General features: G+C 41.3%; 1 protein-coding gene across 2 annotated transcripts in view; it reads left to right on the plus strand.

Moving 5' to 3' along the window:
• The window catches only part of LOC128905075 (vasoactive intestinal polypeptide receptor), a 117,091-nt gene that overhangs the window by 65,782 nt on the left and 34,402 nt on the right, over nucleotides 1-16,907 (plus strand). For both annotated transcript variants that reach the window (XM_054190540.1, XM_054190539.1), the window contains exons 4-6: nucleotides 8,991-9,094; nucleotides 14,192-14,292; nucleotides 16,186-16,318. In XM_054190540.1, the coding sequence (XP_054046515.1) occupies nucleotides 8,991-9,094; nucleotides 14,192-14,292; nucleotides 16,186-16,318 (338 nt within the window). The remainder of the gene's footprint in view (nucleotides 1-8,990; nucleotides 9,095-14,191; nucleotides 14,293-16,185; nucleotides 16,319-16,907) is intronic.

Consider the following 16,907-nt stretch of genomic DNA (forward strand, 5'->3'; position numbering starts at 1 on the left):
CTGCTCCCTGTGCCCATCAAGGCAGCCTCCAGCCCTATTTGATGCTCATTTTCCCTCGTTTGTCTTGGACAGCAGAAGGTCCAAAGCAGAAACTAGTGATAGTTTATCCCATTTCCACAGATCAGTGTTGATTTTACATTAGCATTTAAGAGTGCACCCTTCCTGTTAGCTGGCTCCAGCAACATGCAGGGATATAATTAACTGAAGACATTGGTGGCTTTATGGATATATGGCTTATTTACAGCTTGGTTTTCCTTTAGACCTTTGAGATTTGATTGCAGCTGAGGTGTCGTGTTTGCTCTGCTGCTCTGAAGGATTGGCGCTGAGATGTTTTGTAAGCAGTAGCTGAACCTCCCCGCCACACTGTGGGGCACCCCAAGTCATGTATGTCCAGTGAGAGCAATACACACTGTGTTGAGGTCCTTAGGTTGAAAGCCCACTGCCAGCCCATGGCTTGTGGAGTTGCTCTACCTCCACCTACCCAGGAATGTGCATCTTTTTCTTGTAAATATTTTCTAGTATACTGTGATTCCAATATCAAAAGCTCTATTGAGAAATTTGTCCTAGAGTTTGACAGCCCTGCTTTCAGTGTGAGAAAACAGAGTTTACAAAAGGTGCCTAATTAAGGGGATTATTTGATGTTAAGAAGGGAGGAATTATCTGTATTTATTAAGGATCGTGATCTTCACACTTAGAAATGTAATGTACAGGAAGGGGGAAGGAAGAGAAGGGAAAATTAGCATTTCCCAAAATCCAGGGTGCCGTAAGCTTCAGGGCACTGGAGATGTGGCAGGAATAACTACAGGCCAAGTGGTGTGAAAAAGAACAAATGAAGAAACTGAAGGTTTTGTCTATTGTGTGATATGCTGACCCCATGCCACAGGTTGTACTATGGCACGAAATTATGAAATACTGAAAATATGAAATAGTATGAAACGCTAAGCAGAAATTGTACTGAAAGAATGGTCTTGTGAGATCATGGCTGAGGCAGATCAAGCAAGTTTGGAAAATATCTTGTCATGACTTCCCCACAAGTTTCTCACAGATCTAACCGCTTTCACATCCAGTTTAGTGCAAGCTATAGGTGTCTGAAAGTCTCAGGTGTTTCCCAGTGACAGTAAAGCAGATCAATAATAAAAATGGAACTAGACGTGTTCCAGTGGACTCAGCAGCATCTCAAGAAGAGTAAATGCTATGAACTGCTATTGCTTTAATAGCTTCTCCTTGAAAAAATCGATTTCTGACCATAGAATGCGATGACAGAGAAGCAGGACAGATTGCTACTCAGAGCAGACCTTCCTCTCTCCTTTAGAAGCTATTAGAGGAAAGGGTAGAGAAGCAAGAGGGAGACAAAAGCGAACATCCCTTAGAAATGACTGACCTTATGTCTCTTTGTATGAATTCAGGCTCCAGTTAAAAGCCAATAAGAGGTTTTCTTCCACTGAGATCAAAGAGCTAAAACCTTCACCTATGACAAAAACTTTCAGACGTATTTCTGAGTCCAAAGTGTGCATTTGAAACAGATGAGAGGCAAAAAGAAATTAAGAAAGAGAAAAACCTTACAAGATCTAGATATAGGGGACAAATTACTTGGAATACAGTTATCTCTCTGCATTTATTCAGTTCACCTGTTCAGTGTTTAACTCCTACCCAGATCAAACACCTTTTATAAAGAAAATGTTCTGTTTTTATCTTGGTTCCACTAACTCTTCATTTCTCTTCGTCAATGCCATGAATAATTCATGTCATTCCGCAACCCGGCCCTTCACTGGTTGGTATAACACAATCTACAAAGCGGTTTTGATTCACAGTCTCTTCCACATCATTCCCAAATACTTTTATAAATCAGGAAATTTAATTAGAAGTTTTGCATGTGTTAGTTACTGTTACAGAAAAATCTATCCCAATTCATAAATTGTGCGTGCAGTGTTCTACTGTAGAAGAACGTCTGTCTTTTTTCCCCTGGGACCAGTGATGAACATAAATAAATATTCACTGCAGAGCAGAGTTAGACCCCTTGTATAGGGCTATGAGGATCCTGGAGGCAGAGGAAGAAGGCTTGGAGTCACCCCTCTGGGCTCTTTGTGTGGGCAGTGGAGGGACTAAGTTCAAGCCCAGAAGACCTTATGGAAGGTGGAGCTGAGCAGGTCTGTTGAGTGGTAGTGAGAGGTTCATGCCCAAAGGAGAATAGGGCCACCATCATTGGAACAACGTATGAATAAAAGTATGGACAGACACTGGGCAAGTAGAATAACTAGATTAATGCTCTTCCATCTGGAAAAATGTGCATTGAAAGGGTGCAAGTCAGAGGTAAATACAGTCATGAATGTGTGGGGAACTTAGGTGGGCAATGATTGTTCCATGGTATATGAGAGAAGGGATTCCAAATGAAATTATCTATCAGCAGGTCTAAAACAAACATATGGGGGTATGTTTTCACACAGCATATAAAGAAATGGTAGGGGTGATAGACCTGGAAGATACAAGTGAAAGCCAAAAGTATAAAGAGCTATCAGAATTATTAGAAAGAGGTAAGAAAAATTCAGGGTATAGGAATAAGATGAATTCAGTGGTTAGGTATGTGCAACACTGGCTCATATGTAACCTCCATTTGAAGGAGCTGAGAAGATAGATTTGGCACTTCAGGGCATGCTCTAGTGGCAGAGATTGTAGGTTGGTTGGGTTTTTTGGTTTGTTTTGGGGGGGGGGGGTTGTGTGTGTACGGTTGGACTCGATGATCTCAAAGGTCCTTTCCAACCATGAAGATTCTATGATTCTATGATTCTATTTCCACCACCATCAAGATATACAATGCCATAAAGTCATTTAACTGCTTAACCTGCCATGCTTCCTAGGAAGCTACAACAGCTCTTCACCCAACTGGGAGAAAAAAAAGGCAGGGGATAAAGACAAAAAGTCCCCTGTCTCCTGATCAGTATCAGTACTTTCAATTCGTTGTTTTTTGTCAATCCAACTGAAAAAGATAAGAGTGGTTTGGGAGAGGAAGAGAGGAGGAGAATCACGGAATCACGGAACCTTCAGAGTTGGAAGGGACCTCTAGAGATCATCTAGTCCAACTCCCCTACTAGAGCAGGATTGTCTAAAGCACATCCCTCAAGAATGCTTCTTTCCTCATAGGAAACTAAATTAAAACAATTAGAAAAATCTGAATATACAAAAACTGAATTAAAAACAGGAATACTTGGACATTTCCATTATGAGTTTACAGGTTTGGGGTTTGTTGTTTTGGTTTGTTTGTTAATTATCGGGGGGGGGGGGGAGAGGGGGAAGTGTTAATGCTAAAAAGAAACTTGTGGAGTTTCTTAACCAAAAATTGTCTTTAGGCATTTCTACTTGTTTTCATTGAGAGGGATTTCCTTCCCTCCGTCTTTGCTACCCAGAGCAGAGAGTTTCTGAATCACCCTGCGAGCGAGAAAAAGCCACTTGGGATAGGTGTGAGCCATGTACCAGATTTTGAACAACTACACGAGCTAATCAGAAGGAAAGATGGGAGCATTCAGCTAATTGCTTACAACTCTCAATTCTATTTTCATAATAGGCATGCCATCAAACCATGCAGATTAGGAAATTAGAGAGAGCTTTGTGAACTCTAAAGAAGCATTTACTTAAACCAGGAGCAGCTGCTGGGCCAGATGGCGAAGTCCTGTCCTACAGCAGACATGATGCTAGAAAGATGCAAAAGCATGTGGAGGAAGTGCGATCTTTCCTCCTGCTTCATATGGATGATCATTAATTGCCATGGACATTGCAAGCCGGTTTTCAAGGAGTAAAGGCAGAGGTAGCGCATGAGGAAGAGCCGTGCTTTATTATACATACATATATTGGTCTCTTCTTACAAGTAAAAAGTGATAGGACAAGAGGAAATGGCCTCAAGTTGCACCAGAGAAGGTTTCAGATAGATATTAGGAAAAATTTCTTCACAAAAAGGGTTATCAAACACTGGAGCAGGCTGCCTGGGGAAAGGGTGGAATTACCATCCCTGGAGGTGAAGACGTGTAGACGTGGTGCTGAGTGACATGGTTTAGTGTCAGTGTTAAGTTGATAGTTGGACTTGATGATCTTAAATGTCCCTTCCAACTTAGACAATTCTGCGATTCTATGATTCTATATATTATATATACAGCAGTTTGCGTTGACTTGGATGGACAGGCCCATCCTGTCTGCCTAACTTTGCAGTTGGGTAGCGTTTAGTGTGCTGCAGACCAGCCGGGGTTGAGCTCGGGAAAGACCCTTCTGATCGTGCTGGGACTTGACCTGAAGCCACTCACACGTTTGCACTTCTGTGGTCAGTACATCTGCAAAGAGGCAGAGCTCATATCTTGGGTTGGAACAAGAAATGTGGGATTTTGATTAAACAATTATGACCCCTCATGCTACTCAGAACCTTTAAGACACTGTTGCAGTGAAACTTACTGAAACCTGGTTATTCAGGCCAGCTGCTTCACCCCTTGCCTTTCAATAGTGTTTTATGCCTTCGCTGTCATAAACACTGATATAAATGAGTCAAAGGTCTAGCCTCATATTTACACTTCTAATTCCCTTCTGTAAGCAGTGCCTTTTATACCACAGCATACTTTTGGAAAGCTGAATGCATAGTTTCCCATCCTAGTTCTCTGGCAGTAGCTATAGTTTCTTTAGCTTGTCTAAGGATTATGTCTGCACACGATATTTGCCACCTCTAGAGAACTAACATCTTTTTTTTCCTTTCATTTCTGCACTGTTGTATTGCTCCCTTTGTACATCCATCCCCTCCTACCTGGCAGGGAGCCTTATGAAAAGGTCATCACCTTGTTCCCTTTAAAACCTCGTCTTTAAACTCCTTTGTCCTGACATCTGCAAAGAGAGAAGACAGCAGTGAAAGAGCTGGGCTGCTGAGATCCCTCTAATTGTCTCCCTGTGATGCTTTGCTCAAGACTCAGATACACAATCGAGTTACTGCACCTTAGCAATTATTGTGTGTCTGCCGAGCCAGGATAGCTCCCAACATGCAAGATTTACACCTTTGGCAGCCCTAGAGAGATTTCACTTAATTTACACTACAATGAAAACAGTTTAGCCTAGTTGCCTTACCTCCTCTTTGACACACACAGAGTCTCTGTGGATGAGCTGGAGAGCTGTATATCACTGCAGCATCAGCAGCAGCATCTCATAAGCAATATCCCATCCTCCTAGGACCATATGCCTAGTGCTTCTGCAGACATTGGTCACCCCTGAAACGGCAACCAGGGATTTTGTTCTGGCAACGCAGAAAAGGACTTCTGGGACACATAAGGCTCCCATTCACAAATGCCCTTCTGAAGTAATGAGACCCTCTTGCACTTTCTAATTACCTTTGCATTTTCTAACCATGGTCAAACTGAAACACAGGAGGCTCCATCTGAACATGTGGAAACACTTTTTTACTGTGTGGGTGACGAAGAACTGGAGTGGGTTGCCCAGAGAGGTTGTGCCCAGAGACCTCCAAATCTCCATCCTTGGAGCTTTCCAAGGATATCCAAAAGCCATCTGGACATGCTCCCAAGCAACTAGCTCTAGGTGGCCCTGCTTGAGCAGGAGGGTTGGATCAGATGACCTCTAGAGGTCTTTTCCAACCTCAATCATTCTGTGATTCTGTGAAAGCAGGAAGGTGCGTTCTGGTGAGACATGCTGTGAGGTTATTGTTGTCATAGGTGAGAGTTAGCTGTGGCTTATCAAATGAAACTTTTGTTTTCTTTTTTTTTTTTAAGTGGAAAATCTCATCTTATTGAAATGGATGTGGTTTTTAGGAGCAGATGTACCAGTTTGACAGTTGCATCATTTCTGATCAAAATGAAATACAAACCCCACAAAAGGCAGATTATTTCATGGCTGTTAACCAATACCACCCCATCGAAGGGACTCTGTTCACACCAGGGACTTGAACCTCCTTTTTCCACAAGGTAGAGGAGAGCCTAGAGCAGAAACCTACAGGCAGTGGGATGCTTTCCAGCTCTTATTGTGAAACTCCTCCACTGTGCACTGCTAATTGTGTGTTACCAACTTATAAACCCCTGGTCTCCTTTCTGATTAATTCTCCAGGAATGCATTTGAAAAGGTTTAGTTTCAGTCTGATAGGAAATAGGAAAGCTTTGGAAACCTTGTGAACTTTCAAAGGCTGGAGATACCATTTCCAAGCCAGAAACTGTGTCTTTCCTGATACTGACGCTTAACGTTTTGCAGCTTCAGTGTACTTCATTAGTGCATCATTCTAGGGAGAATTTGTGTTACACAGAGGAGTGAGAAACACAAGTTAATGGGAAACTGTTCTGGAAAACAGCATATAAAATTTCTAGTGCTTTGAACACTTTTCCTTCCCATTGACAGAAGATCAGACTTTATTACCAAAGCTCTACTATTGTTGAGGAAACGGAGACCCAGGGAGATCACAAGAACTGGCTGCTGTTTCAGTGGGGGTCTGTGACAGAGCTGGGGTTTGACCCTGTAACATAAAAATTTCAGTTTAATACTTCAGTCTAAAGTTTGCTGCCTGTCCACTAGTTAATCTCAGAGTAAGAACTAAGCTTGTGAGGTGCTTTTCCAAGTGCTTTTGTGTTCATGTTCAGTACAGAAAGTAGTCTGGTAAGAAGTAGTAGCAATTAGAACAGTTGTTTTCTCTGGGGGTAGACATCATCCATCACTACAGTCAAAATTGTGGTGTGGTAAAATCTATATCTTCTAACCTTGAACTTTTTGCACCTCCCAGGCATCTAATAAAGAACATGAGCATTATTAGAAAGGTTTGTTGACCATGTGTGTGAAATTGCACATCACAAAGCGACATGAGCAGAAAAGGGTAGTAGAAAAACATCTCTGGGAAGTAAGTTTCCCTAAAATCAGGGAATTTTTATTTATTTATTTATTTATTTTAAATCTCAGTGATGCTGTATCATTGTGCTTCCCTCTACCTGAGTTTCCACTTCAGTTAAAGCATTAATACTATTTTGAAAAGTATTCTTGAGAGCAGTGAGGAGAGGAATTACAAAATAATCAAACAATAGTGGGGCAGTGCACTTAAAAAGAAGAAACAGGAGAAATATGAGGAAATTAAGCTGAAACAAGCAGCCCTTAGTTCACTGAGAATTAGAAGCAAAGAATCAAAACCACTGTGAAAGCTAAAGGCATCCCCAAACAGAGGGGAGGAGTCTTGAGCAGGAAAGAGGAAGCAGAAAAGTGCAGATAATGGAATCCATTGTAAAGAAGAAGAAATAATAGAAATTACACAACACCTCCAAAAAAAAACCCCAAGCTACTGAACAGTCATGTCCTTGATTTGTTTGCACAAGATCTCTTATGATCCTGATATGAACCCTGGTAAAAAGAAATGCAAATAATGACCGTGCAGAAAAAGCCTGGGGAACAGGAACCCACCAAACTGTTCTAAAGTTAACTACTTTTGGAGCAGCTGTTAAAATGAAGAAAAGCTCCAGAAGATTAAATCTGTGGTAAAGACACATGAGAAGGGCAAGTTTTAGCGTCAAAATCTACCTGTCATGGGGATTTGGGAAGTGAATTCATCCAGGGGACAAGTTGCCGCTGATTTCAGTGCTAGACATGTTTATGGTTAGGAAGATGTTCAGATGACTCAACTGTCAGAAACTCCTGGAGGTGATGCTTGAATATTTTCATGATTCGTAGCTGCATAATTGATTTGCTCCTGTTTGCAGAAGTTTTATTATTCCTGTGTGCAAAGAACCCCATTGTTGGAAACAGGTGACCCTGCTCTGGCAGGTGGGTTGGACTAGATGATCTCTAGAGGTCCCTTCCAAACCCTACCATTCTGTGTGATTCTGTGTGATAAATGACACCAAAGGATGTGGTGTCATTGTGCCACAGTAATGTGATTCGCAGGAGATCGGCAGGATAGGGACTGGTGAGGGTTCGGAACAGGTGTTGGGGGAATTTGCAATGTACTGTTGGATGTATTGCTTCTTCATTATTTCTGTCTGAAAAACATCTATCTTGGCCTTTTAGACTACAGAACTTTTAGGGTAAGGCCTATCCTGGTCAGATTGCTGGTCTTTTCTTCTTTTGCTTGATTAATGTCTGCACAGTCCCTAACCAATGTGGGTTTGGGGTCCAGAAAGCAGAGATGTCTTACAAAGTGAGAAATGCTTTGCACTGCACAACCCCTTACAATCCCAGATGGGCCAGGAAGTGCAGAGTACCAGAGGGGGATACAAACTTCATAGTTTTGTCAGTTTTGGCTGAAGGAGAGAGATGTCCTTATGTTAATTAAGGCTCTTTTTAGCTGGTTGGAGGCCCTAGGCATTCAACTTTCTTGAGTCCAAGAAATTTTCTTGCCTTTGAGTATACATGTTAAAACAGGAAATGCAGGTTGCCAGTATCTGTTTTTTCTCCCCTCATAGCCAAATTTCGAAGTGTTTGGTTCTCAAACAAGAATGCAGTATATTTCCCAGGAATCACATTTGATCAGGGCTCATCTTGTAGGCAAGGTCTGGCTTTTGAGGGCTGCATTCAGTTCCCAGACCTCCAACCTTACCTGCCTAATGTGAAATGACCACTTTATCTAGCCATGTCTTGGCTTCTCACAAGTGAAGTGAAAGATGTAAATACTTCACTGTTCTGTTTAGATGAAAAATTTTCCAGGAACAAAGGCAATATGTCAATAACAGTCTCAAACAATATTGGTGCAGTGCCAGCAACCAAAGGTCTGGGTACAACTGGCATTATGGTACTATTAGAAGAGATGTTTTGTGGGCACCTCAGTATTAAAATGTACTTGGTTTTGAGGTCTGAACTGTACAACCCAATGGGTCCCTCACATTTATGTGGCTGTGTGATATGAACACTTGGTAGCAGAGAAGTATGAGAATTTTACTCTAATTGTTTCAAGAAATGTGCCTTGGCATTTGAATCAACAAAAGACAGGTATTTGTTTTACAGCAAGCTGAACATTTCTTTTTAAATCATCCTTTTCTTTTTTCTTCCAGGGAACGTGACCAGGAACTGTACAAGCCAGGGCTGGACGGATGTGTACCCTGCACCGTATGACCTAGCTTGTGGATATGATTCCAACAGCACTCCAGAGGAAGAGGTTTGTAAACCTGGATGGGTAGACATCAAGATTTACCAGGGATTGATATGAGAATCACATGATCTTCCCATGCCGGTTTTTTCCATTCCCACTCTGATTCCTCAAGAAGTAAGCATCATCCTGGGGATCCTTGGAAGCAGAGATCAAGTGTCTGGCCAAAGAGGTTATCCTCCCTTTAATTTCCAGGGGTGTGGCAGGAAATCAGCACCTGAGAAGATCAGACCAGTGTCTCTATGATGTGCACGCATAACTTCAGGTGCTTGATTTCCCATGTTCAACTTCGGAACAAGCCCTACGTGTTTATATTTATCCTTAAATAGATAAGTTGATTCCGGTATTTCTAGGCCAACATAAGCATCAAAACATCAAAAGGCATAAAAGGATATAACTCATTTGCCATCAGTGCTGCTCTGCTGATCTCAATCAGCTAAAGATCTAGAAAACTGTAGGGAACACACAAATTTTCATGCAATGTTACTGAATTTTGTAAGGAAACCCGCAAGCCCTCTGGGAGAATGCTTGTATGTAAATTAGTAACGACTGAGCTAGGTATAATTAGCTTTATAGAATATTGTCATTACACAAGAAGCAGTTTGTTATTGGTTTGCTGCATGCTGAGTCATGAAGGGTAAAGTCTAAGAGGATAACAAATGATTTTAGAAGCAAGATTCACCTCACCTAACTAAAAGTGCAACATCTGATCTAAACTAGTCACCTATAACTGTCCCATGGTCAACAAGAAAAAGCTTATGCTAGAAGAGAATTATATTTCACTGCAACCATGTGTTTCTATTAAACCTATGGCCATGTTTTATTTTTTTTTTTCTGTTGTATGACATATGTCAGTGTTTGTGAATGTTGGACATAGGAATCCCAATAATGAATGAATATATATGGTGAGACGTCTTTGTGTTTGGTCACATATTACCAAGGCACTCAAAGTGTTAACGGAGAATCTGAACAGAACTGAGACAGCCTTAGCAGTGAAAGAATACAGAAAACAGCAAAGGGAAAGTTGCACAAAGAACATCAGGGCTCTACTGAAGAGAGCTTTAGTCTGCCTTCGAGGTCAGCCACCACTTCACATCCTCAAGTGTCCCGTTTCTCAGATCGAGCTGTGTGGCACCAGTTGCACATTGCAAAAGTCATTGTTACAGGAATGCTCTGGGAAGGTCCTTCACCGAAAGCTCTGGTTTATGTTCCAGCTGCCAAGGGGATTTGGGAATTCCTGGGACATGCTTTGGCGACCCAATGGATTGCAGCGTTGCCAGAGCGCTGCGTTACCAAGAGAACATGTATTGTGTTCTTTTAATTCTTTCTTAATTATTTTCTCTCTATTTCCGCAGTTTTGTCATGCTGTTTAAGTCTAATTTGTGTGAAAGGTGGCTGAGGGGGGTGAACACGCAGTACTAGCCTGTGAAGAAGAATAGATTTTTGTTGTTGTTGAGTTGGCTGTCGATTTGTGGACAAAGAAGTAAAGGGAATAGAATAAAAGGAGAACAGCAGGCTGTATGGGACATGAGGTCCAAAACAGACTGATAACCTTCCATACTTAAAACACTTCATGCACTTTTAAAACCTACCAGATTCAAGTCAGAAACAAGAAAAATACGAAAAATAACTAAGGGCTGTGTGTAAGATTTTAATTGTGATTTCTGGTAGTCCAGATCATGCAAAGTAGTGCACTTATGATCTTTGCAGTCATAATGATTCCTTCTCCAGCCTTACATTTAAAAACCACATATTAGCAAATGGGGGGGTTGTTTTGCTCTCTTGTTGTCACATGTGATGCACAACTTCTCCCTTGTGTGCCTTTGTCAGAGGCTTTGTGTGTCTCTGTCAGAGAGAGGCCACCCCAGGTGTCCCCATAAGCTCTATCTGAAGCTGGTGAAGAAAATAGACGTCTCCAGAAGTCGGTTCACCCCACGTTTCTCTCCAAACAGACCTCTGTGCATTTACTCTAGAGGCAGCCCAGATGACTTTAGGCTAGGTGACATGAACCCAAAACATGAAAGCCTTGATGTCATTATTTCTCTTCTTTTTCTCTCACTAATGTAAATGTTTCACATTCTAATCTCTGTTATCAAGGGACAGAAACCAAATAAGATAATTCTTAGTTAATTTCTGTTTAGCATCTACCTTAACTAATTCTTATCATGTTCCTGTGAAATTAAGCAGAGGCTTTTAGAAGTCAGAGAGAGAATGATGAAATTGCCTGGTTTCATTCTGTAAATCAGTCTAGGTCTACAGCTAGAACCCAGGCATCCTGGCATGCTTTTACTTCACTTCTTTAAATCCCCATTTTTTCTAATAAGAATATTTTAGTAAACCAAGTACTGAGTGAAATTCCAATTTCATTTATGATCTCAGGTCAAATTCTCTGCTTTGATATCTGTAAAATAGGAAGTGGTTGTCATTAGCAAGTTCAAATGAAGAGTGAGAAATCATTATGTGCTGTTTCCAGAGCAGAGATGACCCCACATGCTACATTAAATCTGAATGCAGAGCTATTTCTCTGTACACAAGAAGAACTGGTCATGGTAAAATATAAGGGCAAAATAACCTTGTTGAATAACACTGAGGCTTTCTGTGCACAGATTGCTTCTATGAAAAACTCTAAGAAGCAAAAGGCCAATACTTGTATTCACACTGGAGAGTTTCCATCCAAAGCCACACTACTGGCATCTCCTGTGATATCTCTTAATTTTATTTCCCCCATTTCTCTGCTCTCCTAAATACAGTGTGGGACATCCTCTTTTTCAAACTCAGTCCCCTACCACAAGCTCCTTCCTTCTGCTGGCCAGGTCTTTCCTGGAGCATTTCTGTTCTGGTGACATCAAGAAGGGAAGTAGGTAAAGAGAGAAAGACAAAATCATGGTGAAGGAAGTTGACTGCTTTTATTGGAAAAGTCTCAGCTTCCTTTGGGAGCCCAAACTCAAACAAGACTGGAAAAAAGACTATATTTAGTTAGCTTTGGGTGGAATCTGCAAGACAGTGGGGTAGATAGGTGGAACCTTCACTGTTCCTTACTGCAGTGCAAGTTGCTCCATGCAGTGCGGATGACCAAGGCTTAGGAGTCACCATAACATTCTGTGTGACTCCTTCCCCACAGTAGCCTTCTGGCATCATATGGACAAGATCAGGTAGATAAATTGGCCTGAAACCCTTGCTATGAATCATGTATTCAGAGTTACTGACCCAAAGCAATGTGGATTCAGTGAATGGGGCTGTAAAGACACCATGTTTTTAGCCATCTCTGAGATCTGTGGTCTAAGAAGACATATAGATATGACCAATTTAGCCTTTGCACTCTCTGAAAGCTCTGTCTTAACACCTCTCCAAGCTGGCTTGTGCAAATGCTAGAGGATTACTGCTCATCTCAGCCTCACTGGTTCTGTAAAGTACCTAGTACTTGTCAAGGTCTATGAAAATGGCATATAAAAATGTCAATCCTGCTGTTATTAAAGAGTGTTTTCCCAAACAAGGTTGGGTTTACATTTTCTGTCTAAATTGCTCCTTGTGGTTTTGGTTTTTGGTTGGTCTGTTTTTTGGGGTTTTTTTGTTCTTTTTTTTTTTGTAGAAAATAGCGGCAAGGAAGGCAGAGGAGGGTCAATCAAAGGCTGGAAAAATAAGATTTTCTACAAACTGAGTTAGATTTTCATAAAAACTTGCCTTTTTCGTTGATAAAACAAATGTCCAAATACCAACTGGTCTTTTGTCATTTTTTTAACCTGAAAATCAAAATATATTGATTTAGATATGGTGTTGCTGGAGAGCCTTAGGAGAGCTGCATTTTGTTGCCTTACTTCCCCATTTTATTTAGACCAGGATTCCCTGTTGAATTTAATTCCTGTGCTCAGAGATTTCCTCTGTGTGCTTTCAAAGCCAAAAATCATGACCTGATTTCCAACTTAACATATATTTCTGAATTAACATACCTGTGATTTTAGTGAGAACATTTTAAGTTTTTACTTGCTGAAACACAATATATAGCTTCCACAAAATCAAACCAATTTCCAGACCAGTTCTGTCTTCAATCTTCCTCAATAAGATGAAGCTCATCGTACTCACCACCTCAGAGCCAATATGTCAGTGTGCTGTTTAGCTGAAGATTAGTCATTCTTGTTCCACAAGATTATGACCATGTAGCTGTCTCTGCAAGTGTCAAATCAGACTCATTCCTGCATGAACTTTTCCCCTGTGTAACTGTAACCTGGTTTTGGAGCGATCCAGGCTCTACTGCAACTGGACACATTCTCCTTACTCACACTGATGGTATTTGAGTCATGTACTCTACTGGATGTGATTTTTAAGGGTGAAGGAGTTGGAGATTTTTTGATAAAATCGTAGAATCATAGAATGGTTAGAGTTGTAAGAGACCTTAAAGATCATCTAGTTCCATGGGCATCTAGTTCCATACGCAGGGGACACTTTCCACTAGATCAAGTTGCTCGAAGCCCCATCCAACCTCTCCCTGAACAAGTCCAGGGTTGGGGCATCCACAACTTGTCTGGGCAACGTGCTCCAGTGCCTCACCACCCCCACAGGAAAGAATTTCTTCCTAATATCCAATCTAAATCTCCCCTCTTTCAGTTTAAAACCATTACTCCTCATCCTATCACTACACTCCCTGATCAAGAGTCCCTCCCCATCTTTCCTGTAGGCCCCCTTTAGGTACTGGAAGGGGCTACAAGGTCTCCCTGGACTCTTTTATCCAGCTAAACAACCCCAACTCTCTCAGCTTGTCCTCATAAGAGAGGTTTTCCATCCCTCTGGTCATCTTCATGGCATCCCCTGGACCCACTCTAATAGGTCCATGTCCTTCCTGTGTTGGGGGCTCCAGAGCTGGACACAGTACTCCAAGTGGAGTTTCACAAGAGCAGAGAATCGCTTCCCTCAACCTGCTGGACAAGCTTTTTTTAATGCGTGGATGTAGTAGGATGATGTCCTTGATGATGATTGTTTGATGCATCTAATGGAGTAGGATGATTTCCATGTCTCACCAAGAAAGTCAGTAAAAGCTCAGTGACGGTCTTTTTAGGAACACATGTTGTTAGCTCTTTGACAGACCTGTTTTGTTTCTTTCCTTCACATTAGCAAACAGTGTTCTATGGAACAGTCAAGACCTGCTACACCATTGGACATACCTTATCACTCATTGCTCTCACGGCTGCTATGATCATTTTATGCCTCTTCAGGTAAGACCATGAGCAAAAAAGACATAGGTAAGGGGATGACTCAAAGGACATAGTGGCTGTTTAAGTTATAGGCTATGGGTGTTACAGATGGATGCAAAAGACTTCTGTCAAGGCTCATTTGGACAGGGGAGGAAAGTTCCTTCATCTTTCGGTACCACTGTTTTCTGGTATGTGATTTGTGGCCTTTGTGTGAGAATTATAACCCAAATCCATTTATTTAAGTGGGATCCATCTCCCTAAATGTAGGTTGTTACATGATGTATCTCTGTATTAGAGGCCTTTATCTCATAATCTTGTTATAGTCCACAGAGACCTAGTCAGTATGGTATATATCGATCTATGGAATGATGCATTTCCACTGAAGTAGGTATTCAAAGTGGGACACGTGAATCACACCTCAAAACTATCTCCCAAAGCCTATTTCTGAAGCACCTCCTGCTATAGCTCTGTGGCAAGACGTAGACACAAGAGCCATTTTAGACAAGCTAGAGCCTCTGAGATGTGCAGGACCTTCAGGAGACCCAGGCCTTTATGGATCGATGGGCAGATACTCTACAGCATATCAAATGACATTAGATGCCTAGATTGCAGCAAATTAATTAATCCTCAGTCTCCATTTGTAATAAATTCAGGCATCTAAATTTGTGTGCCTCCAATGAAGTCTGCATATAAGGTAATCTCCTATTGTAATGTTATTTATGTGTAGGGAGAACAGCAAAAAGGAAACTTCCATGAGATGGAAGAACCTTCTAGATGTGATTCCATCTCCTCCTGCCACTCTCCAGTGGCTTCCCTGAAGTGGCATTATATGGTTGTCCAATTTATGATGGTCTGGTCCAGACATCACCCCCAAAGAAAGCTATAAGAAACAGCATATTTTCTAGGGTAACTAACTCTCATGCTTACATAAGATTGGCCTCTCCTTTCAAGATCTTTGCACTTCTCAGCACACGAGCTCTCACAAGGCAAGAGTGAATCAGACACACGTGCAAATTATCTCATCTCAACAAGGTACAAGGTGCCAGCCAAGCTGGTGAAACTGCTGGGGTTCAGGCTCTTCATTTGTGGGAAACAACATAATTTGACTTGCCTTCACCTGCAAGTACAGAGGACTCAGCTCAGTCACACTATCTTGCCGTCACCAGAGATTAAGTGCATAAACTCTACCAATGCACAGTGACTCATTAAGAGGTGGCAATTTAATCATGTTGCTGAGTGAGGTCTGTTGTGGTTCTGATGACTGTACAAAGTACCCATTTCCAGAGTATTAGGCCTTTCGCTTTAGCTGATATGAAGTCTTGCTTGAAAAAAAGACCTTCTTGATCAAAATTCACCTTCAAAATATTAGTGGGCAAGGGACAGAAAAAAACCTGGTGGTGTTCTCAATATCATTAATAACTAGTCATTTTGAAGTGAAAATGTAGTTCGTATTGCTCCAGAAAGCCTGTAATGTGTGTTAATTTTTGGCAGCAGTTGCTAGGAATTTATTTCTCTTCCTGAAGAAATATTGCATTTTGAAAAGAATTATTGAAGTACAAACATTCTGCAGAAAACAGACCTTTATCGTGAGCACAGTTTTCACAGTCAAAAGCATTTATTTTCCAGTGGAGACCAGTGTGATGGACCTGTTTTCTGTCATTCTGTATTTTGACCCTTTTTCCTAAAAATTGGAAATGTAGCAACACTGCTGCAGATGTATGGATTGCCACATCTTTGGTGGCTTTAAAAAGGTTTATGTGGATTTGCAGTGATTTACGTCAGAACATAGTCTGTCTCAGGGTTTCTAATGTTTATTGTGAGTCTGTATCTTGGCAGAAGAAACATATAAATAGATAAATAACGCTTTTGAGAAGCCTTGCTATTCAGAAATGTTGTTTCATCTCTTTCCAACAGAAAACTACACTGTACTCGAAATTATATTCATATGCATCTCTTCATGTCCTTCATAATGAGAGCCATCGCAGTCTTCATAAAAGATGTCATCCTATTTGAAAGTGGAGAATCTGAACACTGCTTTGTGAGTTCAGTAAGTAGCCGTGAACATTGAAGTTTCGACCTTATTCTGTTGCCCCTCTTAATGCACCAAAAATTACCTTGCAAATGCATGTGAGAGAGTGGGAAGATTTCAATTTTTTTCTCATTTGAAAGTAAGAAGAACAGGTTTGCTGCAGTTTAATTTGTATTCAAAAGGCACAAAGTAAATTATCAGGGTTAAAAGTTTTTAGGCGTCTGGTCCCTTCTGAGATCAAACCCACAACTGGACCTCTACAAAATTTTAGGGCTCCTGTCAGTCCTATCTCCATCTCCCAGTCCCGTGCTAATTTCTTGGATATCCTGGGCTAAGGAGACTTGCATTCCTGTGTTTAGAGATTCAATTAAACCTTTCCCTTGGTGAGGGTGGGAGTCAGATCTAGATTCACATAACTAAATATAGGTATCTATGGGGTAAGTACCTATAATGAGCTACGAGTGTAAAGTGCAACCATAGTCAGTCAAGCTCCAATTAATATACTCACTGGAGTCTGGAGAGCTTTTCACCTTGCTTTGAAGAAGGCACCTGCATTTGGATGGCTCTCTGGTCTCCACTGATTGCAGTGACCACATCTCTGCAGGAG

The sequence above is a fragment of the Rissa tridactyla genome, chromosome 2 (assembly GCF_028500815.1).
Source record: "Rissa tridactyla isolate bRisTri1 chromosome 2, bRisTri1.patW.cur.20221130, whole genome shotgun sequence".
NCBI classification, from domain to species: Eukaryota; Metazoa; Chordata; class Aves; order Charadriiformes; family Laridae; genus Rissa; species Rissa tridactyla.